This window comes from Salarias fasciatus, chromosome 15 (assembly GCF_902148845.1).
Source record: "Salarias fasciatus chromosome 15, fSalaFa1.1, whole genome shotgun sequence".
Classification (NCBI taxonomy): domain Eukaryota; kingdom Metazoa; phylum Chordata; class Actinopteri; order Blenniiformes; family Blenniidae; genus Salarias; species Salarias fasciatus.
In genome coordinates, this window is record NC_043759.1 from 9,041,372 (window position 1) to 9,062,699 (window position 21,328).

The following is a 21,328-nucleotide window of genomic DNA, read 5'->3' on the forward strand; positions in this document are numbered from 1 at the left end:
CTAATTTTCATATCTCTGTTGAAGAAAGTGTTTTCACTGGTTTGTGAATATTTTTTCAAGGAGACCTCATGCCTCGATTAAGGGCTTATGTGTTCAATAATATGCAAGAATCAATCCAGGAATGCCTCAGAAAGGTCACGGATAATTTATCTAATTGTATTCTCTCCTTCAGTCACATCAGAACATTTCAATATTGAGCTGTCTCTTTTTTTTTTTTTTTGTCCAAACAGAACTGCCAGAGAACTGGACGGACACGAAGGAGACCCTGCTGGAGGGCATGGTGTTCAACGTGAAGTACCTGGGCATGACTCTCGTGGGCCAGCCGAAAGGAGAGGACATGGCATCGGCCGCCATTCGCAGAATTGTCACCACGGTGAGTGCCAGCTCCCCGTACGGCTCCAGCAGCCTCGTGAAGCAGCCATGACATGTTAGGCTTAATGAACCTCGGATTTCATCACCCGGTGTTGCTTGAAATGAGCCTGGCAAACAGCGTTTCTTCAGAAATGTCAAGGTTTATTCAGCACCTTCATTTGAAAAACTGGATTTCATGGACAATACGGTGAAGATTACCACTGAACTGGTTCTTTTTTTTTCTTTTTTAAATAAAAAGATTCTCCGTTTGTAAAGGAAGGCATGCATTGTATGCACACGATGTCTCAACTTTATACGTCTCTTCATAACAAAAGCCATGTTGTTTTGTGAGAAACGATGCTCTATTTGATAATGAGCCACGTGAAACAACAAAGCTTGTGCAAAAATACAGAATGTCATTTCCAAATACCCAGTGCATCACTTTTTAAGTATATTATTTCTTAATCGTTCATGATACTTGAGCACAGTAGTAATCACTCTTGCATGTGTCAAATATAATTGTGTAACTTCCCTGGCCCAAAAATCTTTTTTTTTGGGGTGTGCATCATTAATGTTCATCAGCACAACCTCTCTCAGCAGATTCAGTGCTGATGTTGCATGCCTCTGCGTTTTCTCCCCAGACAGTACGCAGGCCTAAAAGCGTGTTTACTCAGAAAACATTTAAAATCAGATGTTGTGTGAAATATTTAACTTTCCTTCTGGCATCACTTTCAAACTGAATAATCACTCGGTGTCATCTGCCTCCAACTTTCAGTGCTTTTCTTGCTGCGCAGCTTCACGTGGGTTATGTTTGTGCCAAGGTCACTGCATCTGCCTGGAAATACAGCTGCTAATCCCGGATTATCTGGGGTTTCACATGCGCTTCAGCCAAGTCACTGTTGTGTTTACTTAACAAGAATGAGCCACTCGGAGGATTTCTGAGTGAGGTGTTCACAAGACTGTTGCAAAGAAATTTGTAAATAACATGTCACATTTATATCTCAAAGACCATAATTGCTGGTACATATTTTACACATATATTAATGCTTTCTTCTTATCGTCTGTCATTTTCACACACATGCATTACACACACCCCGTAACACCCCTGACAACGGGAACGTCTAATCTGTTGAAGTTTTTCTCTGAAGGATGAACAGCCCAGCACGCCAAGCCTAATCACAAACCCCCCGCCTCTCAATTAGAGGTTGAACCGAATCTAATGGCAGGATTAAGATGTAATTGATTTACGCCAAGACAGAAAGAGAATCTCTGTTGTCCCAGCGCGTTTCCCTTGGAAACCAATCAAGCTGAATGGGATTACTCAATAACTGTATGACTTTTCCATTTGCTTGCGTGCCTCAGTCAGACATGATAAGACAAGACGGAGGGACCAGACGCACACTGTAGAGGCTGAACTTGGCATATCTCAGGCTGACAGATTGGGTTTTTGCCTGGTGGCGTGACACTTTAAATATGACAGTAGAAACTATAGATGTTAGCACTTCCGACATGATGGCGCGTCCGGAGTCTGCGGCAGCACTATTTACACTTCGGATTGTAATTTTCCTCGTGTTTAAAGTGTCTCTGCAGAATCTGCTGTTGAGTTTTGTTTTCTACATGGAGAAATGGCACCAATTGTCTTTTTGTTTCTTTGATTATCTTCCATCGCTTCGTGCCAAAGTTGACCTTCAAATCATCTATCGTGAAACTAAACTTCTTCCAAGGTGTGAATGTTTTTACACCTCAGCTCATTTATACTCAACCTGGTGTAGATTTAGCTGCTTTCGTGTGCTTTTTAACTGCACGTTAAGGGGGTCGTTGTCATTGTCGTTGTCAACCGGCGCTCTCAAAGACCACGAGCTCGGCACTATGGCGATATTTTCTGACTCTCCAGATGGCGCGGAGCGGCAGGGGGAGTCGATGGCTGCCAGCCCGACCTCCAGTTCGCATTCTGGGCTACACATTACAGCTTCTCTCCCCCTCTCTCTCCCACCTTTTATAATTTCCTTGCATCTCTGAGACAAAGCGCGCTGCTTAATTTTTTTTTTTTTAATTTTTTTTTTTTTGCTCATGAGAGCGCTCCCTTAGTGGGGGTTTGGATTGTTTACTGACAATTAGGGTTGTTTTGCACTCATGTCAGACTGTCAACATCACTCCGCCTGTACCTGAGGCGAGACATCCTCCGTCGGATTTTAACGTCCATCTGTGTGTGCTTTTCCACGCCATGTCCACAGGCCAGAGCCAGCGCCAAGAAGTTTCGGAAAGTAACACTGACGGTGTCACCTAAAGGCATCGTCATCACCGACACCGAGACGGCAGACCTCGTAGAGAATGTCTCCATATACAGGTGCGTTTCTCTCCGCGCCATCAGCGTAGCACCGGGTGTCGTGATCGTGGCGTAAAAGAAGTGGGCGAAGAAGGGATTTCTGTGAAAACGTGAGGAAAGTGGGCCATTTTCATCATTTGCTCATTGCTCGGGCTCCTCTTGCAGAATCAAATGAAGCAGTATTGTGCTTGGAGCTATTGTGACTCCCATGTTCAATCAATTCACCCGAAAACCAATAATGAGTGTCCAGAGGCGAACGGCTGCCTCAGTGTGTTCATGAAATCCAACCGTCTTTTCATTCTAACAAGTCTGCCTGTGTGTGTGCGTGCGTGTGTGTGCGTGTGTGTGCGTGTGTGTGCGTGTGTGTGTGTGTGTGTGTGTGTGTGGCCAGCTCCCCCTCTCTGGATAGGTTTCTGTGATATAGATTGGGCTTCATGTCATCAAGGATTACAGTCTAAAGATCTTATGGCTGGACTGAGATTATAGAGCAAGCTGCGATAAAGACAGCCCCGTTTCTGTGTGTGTGTGTGTGCACGTGTGCATGTGTGTGCGCGCGCTTCCGTTCACACACTGGTCTGCATCCCTTTCTGATCCACCTTATCAGTGCAAACAGACCACCAGCCAGGGGAGCCTTGTCTTTGATCTCCTCCTCTCTTCCTTCCCCCCTTTCCTTTATGCTGTCTGGTCATAAATCTATTTTCTGTCCATATTATCTTAAACGGAGCTCTGACTGCAGGAACACTGACAGCTAATTGCTCACTTTGCTTCTGGTCTTTGAGAATACTTTGGCACAATGGCATCGGAGAGAGTAAAAGGCCACATACGGCGCCAGGGTTGACTGAGGATGCATTTATCCATCCTTACGAGACCCCACCCCCACTCTCCTCCTCCTCCTCTGCCTCCTCCCCTTTTATCTTATTTCTTGCACATAATCCATTTGTTGGCCAAGAAAGCAAGTGGAGGGTGAAAGAAGCAGAAGAGTGGATCAAATCAGAGCTGTGTTTATTGAGCATAACGTGTGTATGTGTGTGTGTGTGTGTGTGTGTGTGTGTGTGTGTGTGCAGTGTATGGAAATATCTGCATATTGAACGTAAACAGAAGGAACAAGGATAGAAGAATAAGTTCTACTTGGCTAATGACATTAAAGGCATTCTCTCTGATGTATTGTTCTATCTTGCTTGCAGAATACGGACAAGGTCTATAACACACGGGGGAGCTGATGTTTCTCCACTATATTCAGTTTCTATTTACATTTATGCAATTCTGACATAGAAAACAAACTGCAATGATTAAATGTTGAGGAAAACCTTTCCTATTTGCTTCCCACAGATGAGGAAGTTGAGAAATGTTCCAAATGGGTCATCTTGAGTGGGGCGGTCTAATAAAATAGTGCTATATTAACCTTTAAATTTAAACTTTAAAAATGTTCTTGGTTCTGAAACAGACCATACGTGATAAAAATGTCTATATTTTCACAAAAGCAAACAATTACTACTGAAAATGACTCCAATATCAACATAAAACCAGTTTTAATGAAAGCCTCTGATGCAAAATAAGGAGAAATGGCAAATAATATCTCCTATAGCTGTTGCATTATGCATGCTAATCCAAACTCACCCTGACAGCGTGGCTTTGACGCTAATGCAAGCAATCTTTCATGAAAGTATCACCGGTATCTCAGCTCAGGTCGCAGTGTTTTGTCATGTCTGCTACTCTTAAGAAATGTGTTAAAAAGTCAATTATTTAGATCAAACTTTTACAATGTGGTTTTTATGGACCAGATTGGAGCCTCTTACAGGCCTGTTTTGGCCGACGGGCCTTATGTTGGGACACCCCTGAGTTAAATTTTGTCTGCACAAAAAATGAAATGAACTGCAGATTTTACTGAGCAATAGTAACTCTGCATGCATGCATGAGTGCATGCATGTAAAAATTTCACCTTGGTTACAGATTCATTTCCCAACATGGTGTCAGTCTGTACCAGCAACATAACAATGGGCTTGTTTAAAAGACTGGAACTACTTCTTCTTCCAAAGAAATGCTTTTTGAACTAGTAGCGTTTGAATCATATATTGTGCTCTCAAAGGTCTGGAGAACAGTGGTAGAGAAACAGAGTGTGTTCAGTGGTCTGATCGTGTCTGAATTCGATCTATCATAACAGTATGTGTGAATGTGTGTGTGATGTGGGAGTTTGATGAATGCAGCCACTTACTGGATCAGTAGACAAGTGTCTGGTTTGCTGTGCAGCATTGACGTTTTGGAGAGGCGTTCGAGCTCTCAGGGCTGTCCAGACCTGGTCTGAATCCAGATGTGGAATACTAATAATGTCCTTTCTGTTGTTTACCCTTTTTTAAAAATCAGCCTTTATTTAAAGCATGCAGACAGCGATCCTCTCAGTGAGCAGAACGCTACGAGGGCGTTCTGCCTCCATCTGGGCGAGTGTTACTGATTCATATTCTGACAAGAGCTCTCGGTGGCCAAGCAGCATATCAATCGGTGAAACGCAGGTCAGAAAACGACAGATGAAGCATTGATTGATGCCTCACCTGGAAGTGATGCCCGTTGTTCTGACCGGCCTTTAGATTTGTCAGATGCGTCTGTAGGAAGGAACTTAGAATAACGCAGGACACGACTGAGCTCATAAACATTTGTGAAACTGCTGAACAGAGAGCTCACCCATTCATTTTACAATACATGTTTGTTTTTCCGATTGTTTTTTCATCAGCGAGCGGAAAGTTGAACCAAAGTATTTCGTTTTTCTGTTCAACATCACACCTTTTTATTCAGTATATAAAAAAAAGAGAATATGAGGCTTTGATGTATGAAGGTCTATTGAAGCTTTGTACTGTAAATATTTAAATATTTCCAATGATATTCCCTCCTCGCCTCACAAATGGCGGTGCAAGCGCGCGGCGAGCAGATCAAAGGCTGGTGGTCCTGAGAGCCTCTTTGGAGATATGATGCCGACTGACAGCTCGCCTCCTGTTGTTCAAGCTCAGTGAAAACTCCTGTCATGCTGTCAATTATTTCTCTCCCTGTTGTTGTTTTAGGCTGAAAGCCTACAGTGTGAAAATGATGCATTGTTTGAAGCGCAGGTGACAGTAAATGAGTAATCATTGCATAATGTTTGAAGGATTTTTTTTAATAAGCTGTAAAAATACTATATATAGTGTTCTATAGTGAGCATTTATCATTATTATTGCTATTATGAGGAAAGTTATAGGATGTATTGCATTTTTTTCCACCAAAATCTTAAATTGTATCTACATAAATGAAGATACTATGAAATATATACATTGTGTAGTTTAGATATAGTGACTGTATATAATACAACATCATCCCAAAATAGCTTATGCTCAACCACATATTTATAGTTTATAGAATGTCAGCGTCGATCGTCCTGCTGGTGACGTTACAGTCCAGTTAATATGGATGCTCCCGCAGTGTTTTGGGGGCACATGCTCGTCAGACATGTATGTACTGACCTATTTTCTCATTTCGCTCAAAGCATAATGTTCTTGGAAAGCTCGCACGATGGAAAATGAACAGATTTTCTTGTTGGATGGCATTTATAAACCTGTTGTATGAGTTCTTTAAAAAAAGGTCATCAACACACAAAGTAAAGACTTAATTAGTAACAGCTGTTGGGCTGTCATGAAAAGGAGTCGTGAAGATTATTTGTTGACTATTTGTCCTTTTTGTCTTGTTTTTTGCTGCTATAAAAGGTTTACTATTGCCACACAGATTGGCATGTGATTGCAGTAAAAATCATCTCAGATTCAACGATCCTCTCAAATGTTTATTGATGATTGGTTTTTCACAGAAATCTTTTTTTGTTGCTGAAAATACATCAAGACACTTCAACAGGACAGTGAAACTGCTTGCACGCAGCATATTTTGAAACATCATCATAATTTACGGGCCGCGTTTTACAGTGCAGAGGAGAACAATACTTTTTTTTTTTGCACGTCTTGCACCATTCATGCTGAAGCAGAAGCATCAGCCCTCTCTGCACAGCCTCATTTGGCCAAATAACGCTGGCAGAGTATCACAATTTGATCAGCGACAAGCAAGAGTCACTGGAGCTTAGCTGCATGTTCACACGTGATGCTGTTTTCAGTCTTATTGTGTAGTTCAGGAGCAGAATTGTGTACAACATTAGGGGCAATTTAGATCATGTGTCACTGCTGATAAAAGAAGCAGTTAGATCAGATGAATAAATACATACATAATAACATAAATAAATGCATACGTGAGTCCAAACAGCATTTGTAAGGGTGAAAATGAGGTTTCGCTCCTGCGGTGGACGGTTGGGCTGGCAGCACAGCGAGGTGGACGATGGTGCATGTTGATGCGTGTATTTGAAGAAGATGTGAGGGCTGCAGCTCGGCCGGCAAGTTGTGGATGACCTTGAAAGTCAGAAGCCAAATGTTCGGGTGAATGTTTTTTAACTCGGAGCTGCAGGAGCGCTGATGTGAATACACCGCTATCGCTGAAAACATTCACATCCAGAGTGAGGAAGGAGGGAAATATGTGAGGACCTAAACAGTCAAATCCACAGATATGAGTTAATCTGAAGTTGTGCAAGTCTTAGGGACTTAGCTGAAAGTAAAGATTGCATTTACTCTGAGTAGTTTTGGTACTGTCCTTACATTCTGCGTGTTTTCTAATCCTAAATAGGCCATGCCTTTCAACTTTTTTCCCTTTTATGCAATTATAGCCCAAATGTAAGTTAGAGCATGGTGGAGAGGGGGGTGAAACGCAGAGCTGGGTGTCCTGGGCATTTCTATGTGGGTCATGCATCGTTGGTGCAAAGCCAGCAAACAATCCGAGCGGGTTACGAGAGAGCTGATGATTTCATGCTCGTTATTTGATCCAATAAATTACTCCATTTTGGCGCCCTCCCTTTGAAGCGGGGCAGCAAATTAGTGTCAGCCTTCGACAGATCCCCCCCCCCTTTACATACAGTTCATAAATACACTGTAATGATGTCTGATTATACAGTGTGAGCTGAATGCTCTGGTATGGTGACGATAATGACGTCCTGTTGAGAAAGAAACGACAATCTCGTGAATCTGGACTTCATCCCCAGCCAGAATTAGAGAGGAAGCACCTGTTCTTGCCCCTCCCATTAAAGAATGTGATTTTAATAGCGGCGACAAAGGTCAAGTGCATCGCTCTCCGTGGCTCATTTCCATGTCTATTTAAAGCAACAAACAGGACGAAGCCCGATGATCCAGGCAGCAGCCGCGGACGGACACCCAGGATCGATATGGCTTCTAATAGCCTGCATGAAATCTGACAAAGCAAATCTATCGGCTTTGTGTCCGTCGCCTCGCTGAACCTGAACAAGCTGTTGTGGAGGAACGGAGCGGCTCGGTGGTCTTTGTCTGGATTGGTTTTACAGATAACCGTTGGAAATCAGAGCGCTGGCTGTGACTGGATTTGCAGACAATTGGATTTCTTGAAAACCAGATATTAGATCCAGGAGGGAGGGAGGGCGGCCGCTGGAAATGAGGTCCCAAGTCCAATATAGTCGCAGGGGAGATCAATTTATAGTCTCGCACTTTCAATTTTGCACTGACAGGAAGGAATTCCGATATTCCAACAAAGCTCACCTTTGGCTGATACAAAGTTGTCACAGTCAAGGAAGAAAACGGTTTTTCTACAACTGATTTCCTGCTGTCACATGTGCTTAACTGCCTTTACTATTTCGTTCAGTAACAATTTAATTCTTGGATGTAGTGAATACTTGGTAAAGCCCATAACTTCCTGTCTTTTTATGCTGTTAAATCTCCTTTTCAGAATCATAACATCACTCAACCGGGCTGTTTGGAAAACCGTCGATTCAGAAAGCAGTGTTTTACTCAACAATTGCGCTTTGCATAAAAACATGTTTTTATCCAAAATATAAAGCACCTCCAGTTTCAAGCATCTCTTATGCTTCAGCGTCGCCAGCTTGTGGGAGTTAATCAACATATTATTCATAGCCACTGCTCTCATCGTGCCGTGATTGGCGACCTGATGCATATGCATAAAAATCAGCCTGAAAGCAAAGGTAATACATATGCAGTGTAGATTACCTCGCTACGAGTCCTAATGAACATCGGCTGGATGATTTTTCATGTGTCTTTCTTCACTTCATTAAAAAATGTGTTTTCCTTGAGGTTGGGGGGAGTTTTTTATTATGAATATTTTAATCTCAATGTTTCGCTTCCACAGTTATATTAAGAGGAGTTTGGTTCAAAAGGTCATGACATGATGTATGTATGACCATATAAATACGATTGATGCTGTACTGTCACATTTATGTTAATATAGGTTAATCAGAAAGCATCATGTTGTCTCTTTTAAGTACATCTTAAATTCAGATACATTGGTAATCAGTTTAATTTATGTCTTGGAATAATTGCATTGGAATTTTTAGTGTTTTTATAACACACTGGTGTAATTTTGATTATGTATTTTTCTTCCTACCCCATGTAAAGCACGTTGATTCATGATCGATGCACCTTTTTTAAATTTACATATACATTTCTCTGACTTCACTGCTTCACACAATTTTCTTTCAAAAATAATGATCTCAATCACTCAGCACCAATGAAACAAGCTGGCTTCTGTTTGCTGCAGTTGCTAGTTTATCATTATACATTTCATAACTCATTTTAAATGGAAAATATGTGTGTCTTTGCCATTTCTCTTTCAGAATCTCGTACTGCACTGCAGATAAAACTCAGGATAAGGTCTTTGCATACGTATCTCAGAGTCAGTTCAACGAGACCCTGGAGTGTCACGCCTTTCTCTGCCAAAAGAAGAAAATTGTAAGTGTGCAACAGTTCTGACTTTGCTGTATGAAGTATGTAGAAAAGTGAGCATTCACATAGATCTGTTAAATACATGTTGTTTGACTTTATCTGGATGATTGAGAGAAGCTGCACTCGTGATTGTAGACGTTGTTTGGCTCCATCTTGTGGCAGCAGGGTGAATGACACCTGACGTGATTCAAATGACTTCTATAAACTCTGCAATGAAAACTCTTTTGTTGGCATCTAAAAATGGGAAAACACAGTTTAAATGAACTATTTCTGGGTTTATTTTTCATGACTTTGCTGTCCTCCTGTATTTGAACCCCCCCTCCAGGCTCAGGCGGTGACACTAACCGTAGCCCAGGCCTTTAAAGTAGCCCTCGATCTCTGGGAGATCGCTCAGGAAGGTAAGGCAAGACGGCACCAAGACACTTTTGCTATCACTATTGAGAAATGTTTTTTAATGTGTAATTATATCTATAAAATTTTGTACTGATTTGTGATTTTCACACCAAACCTCCACATATATGCTTTTTTTCAAATTATAAACATCAACCACACAATTTTTATTTGCAGACAAAAGCAAGAAGGCCAGGACCTGCTGTTCCTGCGCAGCCAGCAACAGACAGACGGAGACACCAGACACTCCGTGTGCACCAGCAGGTAAATTCATTCAGTCGTGCGTCTGTGCATACCCGACCGGGCTCACAGGCAAACAACAACAGGGAGGATTTCATTAGTGAAGCGTTGCACTGCTGAGCCGAACACACCAGGAGATTACTGCAGAAAAAAAAACACTGAACACAACCACTGAGAAGAAATACTATCCTATAAAGTTTTAAGATGATGCCACAGCTGGAAAACAGACTAAAAAATAAAGCTAATCTTCATTTAGATGGGTATTTATTCTCATTTTTCTTGTTAAATGTGACACAGAAGCAAAGTGAAAATAATTAAATGACTTTTGGCTCAATCACTAATGCTTTCATTCACAGGAAATTTCAGGTCCCCCTTATGAGTTTTACATGCTTTACAGTCTCTGGGCTGTTTTAGGAAGCTACAGAAAGGAAAAAGAAAACCTCTGCATCCCCAGGGAGATCATAAATGTGACACCCAGACGCGCCTGCATAGATCTCTGCAGTATTCAGGGTGCATCGTGGGATTTGATAGATAGTTAGAGAGCCTGACATGAACAAGTGTGACACTTAACCCCTCGTGTTTGTTTCTTAAAATATGTGCATTTTGTTGCTTGGATTCAGGAGGTAGAAATCTGCCCGCGGCGCAGTCAGCAGTTTCCGCCCGTCCCCGCATTTTAAGCTGAGCTCAGAAAACTTCCCCCAGAATTCTGCTCGGTACCTCACTGCAGCGTTCCCTGTTGTGATGTGACGGTTGGAGCAAGGCTCTCATGTAACACCGTGTAAGAACGCTGACGAGGGTGTTTTCTGAAATGCTAAACTAGTCTGTTAAAAAGAAAACATGTTTTTTGTTTGCTTTTTATCTTTTTTCCCTTCTTATCCTGGCAACACTTGATAAACTTTATCATTTATTACTGTCTTTTCTTGATACACATGTTTGAATAATGTAATCCTTCCAGGATTTAATCATCCGATTGGCATGCTGAGGATAAAATCTGCTTCTTGCTGACAAAATTTCAAATATTTAAATTATTACAGTGGAAAAACAGCTAGAATATGTTACAATTGCTAAACTAAGGCAGTAATTAATTGGAGATTTGCGGTATTTGTATCCTCAGAAGAGTGTGTATGTTCTGGCTTGAGGTTCTGTTTATTTTTGACTCACATTTCACAGTATCTCATCAGTATTAAGTAAATGTCACTATATCTGGTCAGATTATGACCTTCAATGACCTTTCTTCTTGTTACGTGTCCACTACCTTCAGACTTTCAGAGTTCCCCCAAAAAAAGTAACTGACGTCGGCCCCAAGCTGAGGACAAATCATCTAATTATGTCCTCTTCATTAGTCATTCCAGGGAGCAGCGGATTTTAAGGACTTTCCGATGGCTGTGACATTTATAGGTCAAATGTTTTCCCCTCCTCAGAGGGAGGAGAGGAGCGGCAAAATAGCTCCGAACTATCGACCCGCTGTGTCGGTAGTTTTAGGTAGCTTTCCAGATTCTTTCAATTAAAAGTTGCTCCACTCTCAGTGACCCAAGGACGTGGAGGGGGGGCTGAGGTGGAAACCTCGAGGACGGTCGGCGTAACTAACACACAGCGAGGCAGGAAAAAACAAGCCGTGCCCTCTTCTGTATTCAGACTGCTTTCCTCACATCTCTCTTCCTCTTTCTTGTGTTTGTTGCTTTTCTGTTGCTCACTCACAAATTAACTCCCCTTTTCATTACTACTGTATCTTTAAAAAAGGAGTCTCGGCTCAGGCCTCACTGTTGTGTTGTGTTGTGTTGCTGCTATTGAGAAATATGGATAAAAAGAGAAAAAAAATCTGTTTTCGTTGATATTTTGGTGGTTTGGTGGGTCCGATTGGAGTGTCTTGTAGGCCAGTTTTGGTCCACAGGTCTTATTTTGGACACCAGTGATCTAGTTATTTTTTATTATTCTTTTCAAAAGAACATGCCCAGTTTTTGGTTTATTTCTTCTTAATTTCAACACATATTTTATAAATGAAAACATCTGCAAAATAGTTCATAGATTCAGATATTTGATTGGTTTTGTTTTCTTCAGGCCATAATAAAATAAACAAAATAACAAATGCTTGAAGCTTGTTGTTGGTCTGGAAATAGCTGTCTAAGCAATAACTTTGTAAAATATTTTCTATGAGAGCCTTTTTAATTTTACCTGACGTTTGAAATCCTCCTGTCTCCACACTGGTCTCCCACAGATCCAGCGGCTCATCAGCCTCTCGGCATGGAGAAGCTGCAGAGGCCCTTCTTCTCAGCCTCGCTCAGTTCGCCCTCACCCCGCAGTAACCCCACCCGACGGCGGCCAATCAAACACGACTCATGGGTAGGCTGCACAGCTAACTTTACACTCTTAATTGCTGCGACAGCGTTTTCAATCAGCTCTGAGATGTATTTACTTCACTGAAAGAAAGTTGCTGCGGAACCAAAGTTAGGACTGTTTGCTCCATCTTGCATATAAATGCGCAGTAATCAGCACCCGTCTGTTATGCTGAACAGATTTTCATGCATTTTTACCCTGCAGATATTTTCAGATGCACTAAAATATGCGTTTGAGCTTCAGCCTCATCCAATCACACAATGTCACCTTTCATTCTCTGCAAAGCAGTGTGGAGCAGACACTGACATCCTCTGTGCTGCTTTTACTAACAATTCTATTTATTATGAGCTAATTTTTACACATCTGTCACGTCCTAATGTTCAGTAGCAGACATTGGCCACTAGGTGTCAGCACACCCATTTGAATATCTTATAAGTTCATGCAGTCATATCTCTATCTTCATCGTTGTGACATTTTCCCCTCACCACATTTCCCTCTAATCATGCGAAATTAAAGCTTATCAGTCCGTTAATTAAAATTTTCCATACCTAAAGATTGTTGGATGTGATAACCTTTCCTTTTTTTTCACTTCAGCTGGAACACTGCGTTATTTATTAGATATGATCTGTTAATATCAATATTGAGCTAAAGCCATTGAAACAAGAAGATATTATTTACAGTGGGGTTTGACGGGGGCCGGTAAATTAATTTATATCTCATTTGTACAGAATAGCTGACTCGGCGGAGGTGTGCAGAGGCTTCACGGCGCAGAAGCAGCTATCATTTGTAGCACTTAATGTTCCGTATTGATTTATTTTTTGCGTGTCACCACAGGATGTGGAGGATGGGCTCGACGACGCTTTCTCAAGGTAACCTTTCCCTCCTGAGTGCAAGCCTGCTAAACACTGAGCAAATACTGTCTGATTTATAAAAACAAAAATAACTTTATGGGAGAAAGAAAAAACTTCTACTAAGCCAATGAATAAAGAGCAGACAGAAAAAGGAAGTAATTTTTCTTTTGCTTTGATTTTTATTATGAGACTTGATTTTAAGCACCTTAGAAGCTGAAACAAAGAAAAACTGCTTGGTGGCTCATCCCACAAATGCATGTTCCTCATGAAAATGACATGATTTAGAACATTATTATGATTTCCAGCGCTATAAAAGCTACTGAATTTGTAATTCTGAAGCAGACAAATATTCCCTTCTGGATACATTTTCTCACAGCTGCAGTGAGTTTGATGCTCTCCTGTCAGTCTTTACAACAAGAAACAATTAAGATGGCTTCACGAAGAAGCAGACAGGAAGAGAAACATTGAATAAATCTCATTTTCACAGGTTGGAAGAAGAAGGATAATAAAAAGAGCCTTGTTTATGGTGGTTTCCTGATATTCAGTAAAACGGATTCACATGAGAACAACTGTCTCTAAATATGTAAAGCCTTCGCTGTTAGCGCACAAACACAAATTGGCACGGCTCCTGTTGATTTTCACAGCGTGCTCAGTATTTAAGCTGGCCTGGAGGACTTCCCCGCAACCTCGTGGAACAAATGAGCTCTGAGACCAGAATAGAAACGGTTCGGTTTAGCAGTCAAACAGATGCCGGCCCTAATTAATGAAAAGGAATTGCTATTTTAAGTCGTTGTTAATTGACTTGCTTTACTTTGTGCCGCACTAGTTTTACATTGTGGATTCAAATAACCTAGTTTTCATGTCTGAATGGAAATGTGAGCCAAACTTCAAAGGACAAAAAAAAAAAAATAGTAAAAAGATGCTGTTATAATAATAGCAGGAAGTACTTAATAATTAAAATATGCTTTCTATATACAGGTTGGATTTGTTGTAATATATATATATCATATATTTGAAGTGGCTGTCTTGTCATTTGAAAACATTGTGATTGTTTGTTGAGGACTGAATGCAGACCACTCAGTTTATTTATTGAGTCTATTTTCCTCTGCGTGGAGATCGTGCCTGCGCCACATGCACCACCCTGCGCCGACTCCCTTTCTGCTTGCGGTGAATACCCACCGCCCAGAAAACGGCGTGTAAACACCGACTTTCTTGAATTCCTGCGAGGTCGGCGTGCTGCGACTGAAGCGCCGCGCACAATGGAAACGAGTGCCGCTCCTTTTATTGCTGTTGTGAATGCCACTCTCCTCCCAGAGCTGTCACACACAGCGGGCGTGCGCAGGAAGTGAGCGCCGCGATGTGAAAGCGTTTCATCACGCAAGTTTCAGCTGTGAAGAGAGTGACACGCTGCGGGAGCAGACATTTTAAGGGGTTGGAGGTATCAAAATGTAGAGTGTACAACTCGACAGACTGAAGGCGCAGTCACTCGCACTGGCCTCTGTTTTAATAACCTTATACTTTACACCAAGTGGAACTGAACCTTTAACTGATCTCCATTGCATTCATAATAAATTCTGTTCTGAAAAAAACACTTTTATTCAAACATTTTTAACATGACTTCATGTTTTGTGGGAATGAAATCCCTTTGAGCACCAGATTTTTCTAAATTCAAATTGGAAACCACTTATTTATAACAATATCCTAATTTTAATGGTCAAACCCATAAAAAAAAAAACACTGACTCTCATATTTCTACAACTCCAAATAATGCCCCTAGATATGAAATGATTCAGAATGTAGGCAAACTATTCCAGGGTATTCGTGCATGGCTTTTCATTTCTTCATATCTGATCTTGTACGTGACAGTGTGGCTGTCGTCATATCCTTTGAAGGGAGAAGTTCCCCACGCATTAAAAAGAGAGAAGCTCATTAAGCGTGGTCGCCTGCAGGTGACAGACCTGTTTCTGCTTAAAGACTTAAAGAGCGCCGTGCAAAGCAGAGGCAGAGAGTACACGAGGACGCGTCTGGAAAACGGCTGTTTGTTTGTGGGTGAGATCAGGAAAGGAAGGCCGATCGCAGCAGGGAGGAGGAAGTTCTGACCTCCAGTCTCACAGAGGAAGGAGGAACTCGAGAAAAACATTCAAACGTGACATCCTGGAGGAAGCACGGGAGGTTTTGAAAGTGTTAAAGCCGACGTCCTCCGCTCAGCCAGGAAGTCGAGATCTGTGTCAGCTGTGCAGCAGAGGAGGATAAGATCTGAACTGAAACGCTGAAAACTCTAAATCAGACCGTGGGCCCATGGATTTTATGCAGGGAATGCTGGGAGGGAAATGCTTTCCATGATTCCAGGAGCACATTCTGCTGCACCTTGACTCTTGCAGTTTTAATGTTCAGGTCAGCAGGGTTTTGAGCTGTATTGATTTTCAGAGTTACATTTTTTTTTTTTTTTCCATTAAAACATGAGATTGTAACTGCTCTTCAATAAACCATAAATTCTAATCATAACCACCTCATAAAAATGTAATATTGTTAAAGTAAGGCGACATAAGCAGAGGCAAATTTTTATAGTGGCCAAAAATAAATGATAAATGATTTTAGCCCTCAAATGAGCTTTAACAGCCGATATTGTTGAACAGGGATGAGCTGTTGACTTGTTCGTGACGGATTGGTCTCACCAGCCTCGCCTGAGGTGCAGCAGAGCAACTCCCAACGGCTTCTGTTGTTGCTTCAGCTTCAATTAAAGAGTGTTTGCATTAAAACATTGCCGTTAATGTTTATTGATCAGTGTGAAGATGCTTTTCCATTAGACCTGTTTAACTTTACCGGGGGTTGGGCAGCACCCCGTGCAGCGGTCGCTGCTGCTACATTACACTTTCAAAGCTTCAGCCGTGACTGTTTCAGCTTAACCAACTTTTAGTGGGATTATTTTAATTAACAGAGGTCAGGATTTAGTGCTCCGTAAGAAAAACCAAATCTATTTTTAGACGATTATAAAAGTGACTCCGCTGAAGTGAGTGTGACGGGAGCAAATGGCGCCCGACGCCTTTGACATCCGCTCCGGTTCAGACGGGTTAATTGAATGATTCAATTTGTTTTTCAAGTTTTCCTCAAATGAATTTTTGAACTTGTGTAACTGCCGGAAAAGCACCGAGGCACTTAAATAATTAAACCTCATCTAATTTTGATGGGCTCTTTTTTTCCTGTGTAATTGAGGCCTCTTTGAGTGTTGCTTCACATTGTGCATGTCAAAGCACAGGCGGCTGATGGTGTGCACGTAGCACATGCACGCTCTCTGTGTCCTCTATGAGTGCGGGATTTGAGAAGAGTCTGTGTTTTTTCGCCTTTATTAACCTTTACCCATGAGTCACGTCTTTATAATTTGTTCTGTCTTCTATCCGGCATGCAGCAATATGGAGGTAGAGGAGACAGACTCAGGTAAGGGATGACGCGTCTGTAATGTCACGACGGTTTGTGATTTCCATCGCTGGCCATTACTAAGCATTCGTGCACATCACCTTTCTGTTTTTGCATTCCCCACACCACCTAGTCTGTGTAACCATTTGAATAGTGGATCATTTATCATAGCAGGTTGGGAAAGGCTCCTTGACTTTTCCTTTGGACATGCATTATTGAAAAATGGTGTTTCAGAAACCTAATTTCCAAGAGTTAATGCAAACTTTTGAGCACAATTTAATACATTTCAAATATAAAATATTGGATAGTTGTCAGCGTCGTGCTGTTTCTGTGCTTTGTGCTAGCCGATCGCCACAGCGCCATAAAGTCAACTTTAGAAAACACTGGAGCGATAATATAGGAACAACAACAAAACGCACCTCCACTGCTGAAGATCGCTCCTGGAAATGGTCTGAGCCGCCCGAACGCTTACCATCATTAAATATACACTCGGGTCATGACCTCTTCTCAACCGATCAGAAAAAGGCGTTCTATTTATACCGCCTAAAAGCCGGGAACGGAGTGCGACAAGGAAAGGCCAGAGCGGACGAAAAGAAAAGGAAATAAGTGATTTTTAGCTGATATTATACTACCATTCTAACTGAACAACAAATGGTCAATGCTGAGGGTGAGTAGAGTGAAGAGAAGGTATATTGGGCTTTATATTATTATATTTTAGCAGTCTTAAAGTTTTTATCCTGGACATTTTTTAGGCCGGTTCGTGGCCTCTTGTGGCTCACCACATGCAAATATGATTCACCCCTTTCATCGCCATCTGCCTTTTTTAACAAAAAAGGGGTAAAAATAACATTAATTAACATTAATCCAGGAAATTTGTGGCTGTATACTGCTCAACAATTTCTTTAAGGCAGAGCCACAGTGACTATGCATTATAATTTCCTAATAATTATAATTTCTAGCTCAACCTGTCTGAAAAACTCTCCAGATCATTGAATTCAGGTGTTCTCAATCAAGCGGCTCACCATGCAGACTGTTTGGCTCGCTGTCAGGAGCTCTGTGAATTCCAGCGTGGTAAAGTGATGCGAAGACACCTGTGCAATAAATCCAGCTCCGAAAAATCCTCACAATCAGCTGTTAGCAGTACTGTAACAAAGAACCACAGCAACTCAGCCATGAAAACTCCCCGAGCGGGGTCGTCGGATGCTGAGGCTCACAGTGTGCAGAGGTCGCCAAATTTCTGCAGAGTCAATAACTGCAGACCTTCAAGCTCCATGCGGTCTTCAGCTTAGCTCGACAACAGTGCGTAGAGAGAGTTGAAGCATCGCCTGAGAGTCGGGCCTTCTCGTCACACATCAGTGTCTGACCTCGTAAATGTCCCTCTGGAAGAATGAGGGAAAATCTCCCATAAGCACACTCCTGGCAAGCCATCCGTAAGTCCTGAAAGAGCTGGGAAAAGCAAATTTAGGTCCTAAAATCACATGAAATATTATTCCAGCAGTTCTCAAAATGCTGAGAGAAGAAGCCTTAGAGGTCAGTGTTTAGTGGTTTTACCACAATCCCACTTTTAAATTTGTTTTTAATGAAAAGGTTTTGTCAAAAAACTACACATGTACAACCAAAGACAGTCATCACAACCTTCTTTTTTGAAGCGTCTGATAATCTAAGGCCATTAATGTCAAACGGTATACTAAGCTGTCTTATCAGACTGAGTAGCATCTTATTCACTTATTTATTCTTGGTAGCAGCTGAATATCCTCAGGAAGATTTTTTTTTTCTTTTCCAGTCTGTCCTCCATTAATGTCCCGTCATGTTGCTTTCAGCCATTTCAATTAGTCAAATCAGCCTCCACTGTGTGCCTTTGCTACATTCAATCTCTTCTTCTCGTATCAGCTCTTTAATCTCATTAAGCGACTTCATATTTCTGTATAAATATTTGATGCATCTGACCTCTCCAGCGACGCTCCGTCTTCTCTCTCTCTCTCTGTCTGTCTTTCTGTTTGTGGGTTTTGTCAGACTGGCCGAGTCCCGCTCCGAATCCGGCCCTCACCATGCAGCTCTGAGCCCCCAGGAGGTCGACACAGAGAATCTGTGGCCTCGCCACAACAAAGAGTCTGAATAACACACACAGCTACACACACACACACACACACACACAAGCAATAGCTGCGGAACGTGCAGAACTGCAGAGATCAGACGGAGAGCAGACTCCAGCCCCGCCGGGACCAAAAGAACACAACACGCTTCAATGGATCGCACAGAAAAAACATACAAATCAACCAGTCAAAAAGGCGACGCAGCGCTCCACTTAGAGTGAAGAACCGTCTCTTTCACATGACACACGGCGTAACACGGTGCTCCCAGGATGTACTGACTCCAATTCAAGGCAAATAAAAATAACATTTTCCCCCAATAAGTAAAAAAATCATCATCTTTCAAATGTATGAACCGTTTCATTCTATATGATTCAGTTTGAAGATTTACTTTCTATCACAGTCCAGCGGTACGTGTACATAAGTCGGTCATCTCCCTCCGGAAATGTGAGAGCTGCTGTCTGATCTTCTCGTTTGTTTGTTTTAGTGGAATAGCGGCTGCAGTTACTGGAAGCAGTCCAGAGTTAGAAGTGATCCTCACACGCCGCTGTCCTCTTGTCATGCCGCTGTATCGGTTCGACGGACAGCATCTGATTTGTCATTCTCATCAAACCCTGTTTTTCCAAACTAAAACAATGTGTGATGTTGGAATGAGACAAACAGACATGGTCTGCACAGCTATAGGATGTGGAAAAACCATGTGAGACATAGAGAGCAGGAGGAGCCAGTGTGATGTGATCATGTTAATTTCTTCATTTGGGAGGATTTTATTATAACACAGTGTAACGGTTGGTGTCATGTTGCAGGTCAGAGACTGGGATCCGTTTCATAACAAAAGTAGTTGATGTATGTTTCTCTTCCAACAGCTCGAATCAATCTCATTCTGCTGTGAACAGCCTCAGTATTCAGGCGAAAACCTCAACCTGACTTTGTATTGAGACTGCATTTTTACCAAGGTCAGAGAAGAGCCTTCGCAGCTCAGTGTTGCTTTATAATACGTGCAGTCTCATCTGCAGTGCCGGCCGCTCGGTTTTTCCTCACGGAGTCTAATTGCAAGGAGTCAAAGTTGAGCTCTCACCGACATGAAAACATTGTACCCAACACTGCCGATGACTTATCATTCAAAGAAGCACCTCAGTGATTTATTGTGACATTTCAGAGTCTCAGAAAAGGTCGGTTAATAAAAGGAACGATCGGAATATAAATGGAAAGAGAATAGAAACATTGTGGCTTTTGTGTCTTTAGCATTGATCCAAGCTTAAACAAACTTGGATTGTAATCATGATTACGTCATGCAAATTTATAACGTCCTGTCTGCTTTATCTGTCCACAACTTCGTTCGTCACCCAAATTATCAATACAGTGTGGATTTCAAGTTGAAGAACATTCGTGTGCTTTGCCCTGTCTGATCTGGATGTCTTGTAATCCTGTCTTGTAAGTTAATTTCTCACTACTGATGTTGTCTAAAACTGAACGAGGTTCAGGATCCTTATGATTACACAGAAATACAATTGAAAAGCAAATTCAAGTTCAACCTCACTGTTCAATTCTATCACACATCAAAATATCTATTATTTTCTAACCACTGGATTTTGACATCAGTTGCTTTTGTGATGGAAAGAAAACGCAGCTGCAGACTGTGGACTTGTGCGCGAGTGTCAGCTCCGTCACACTCGTAACGGCTGTTTTATATTCAGTATTCAGCATCTATTCAGCCGCTGTCACTGTACATAAGGAAAAGGGATGATGTTGGGTCACGAGAATCGTCCTTCAAGGCCAGACCGCCAGAGTAAAGAAACTTATTTCGATACGCTGTATTTTTTCATGGTGCAAGCTGTATGTATTATTGTATGTATGCATACTTTAGCATTGTAAATGAAGTAGAACCACTAGAGTCACAAGGGACTTATTTTGTTTGCGTTTGTTTATATTTATCACTCTATTGTTTGGATGTGAATGTGACGCTCGTCTGCTTTTGCATTAGATTAGACTGTACATACTCACTGATATGTGAAGTTTACTACTGCAGGAATTTATTTTTTATTTTTCAGAATAGCCACGCGCCACATTATTAAGACCATGTTATAAAAAGTCCCTCATCTCATGTCGGAGATAACTTGCTGAATTGATCTGCAGTGGGTCAGTGGGATGTCTTTTCCCAGCATGATCCAGTTTTTTGGAACCTCATGCAGCCCCTAGTTTGAAAATCCCTGGATTAAATTATTTGTACAGATTCAGTTTTGTCTTACAGCAATCGCTGGATTTGTTTAGAATAGCCTCATGGTGCACCATAAAAATCCCAGCGATCACCTGTTGCGTCGGCCTGTACAGTTCACACCTTCCTCTTTTAGCTGCAGCCAGAATGCGACACCGTCCTTCCTTCTCACACATCCTCTCGATCGGGAACGGTTTGTCCCAAATCCCGTTTTGGATTAATCATTTTCCAGCATTGACGTTTCAGATTATCTTCATCCTCCTCCCAGATGATTTTAAATGTCAAGAGGGTCATGTAATTTG

General features: G+C 41.7%; 1 protein-coding gene across 1 annotated transcript in view; it reads left to right on the forward strand.

Annotated features, from left to right (window-relative positions):
* The window catches only part of LOC115402230 (low density lipoprotein receptor adapter protein 1-like), a 38,470-nt gene extending 19,631 nt beyond the window's left edge, over nt 1-18,839 (forward strand). Inside the window, exons 2-10 of the mRNA XM_030110741.1 lie at nt 231-373; nt 2,586-2,698; nt 9,384-9,498; nt 9,818-9,890; nt 10,060-10,146; nt 12,344-12,462; nt 13,291-13,325; nt 16,714-16,742; nt 18,735-18,839. Coding sequence (XP_029966601.1) covers nt 231-373; nt 2,586-2,698; nt 9,384-9,498; nt 9,818-9,890; nt 10,060-10,146; nt 12,344-12,462; nt 13,291-13,325; nt 16,714-16,742; nt 18,735-18,781 — 761 coding nt within the window. The 3' untranslated portion in view covers nt 18,782-18,839. The remainder of the gene's footprint in view (nt 1-230; nt 374-2,585; nt 2,699-9,383; nt 9,499-9,817; nt 9,891-10,059; nt 10,147-12,343; nt 12,463-13,290; nt 13,326-16,713; nt 16,743-18,734) is intronic.
* Nucleotides 18,840-21,328: the final 2,489 nt, after the last annotated feature.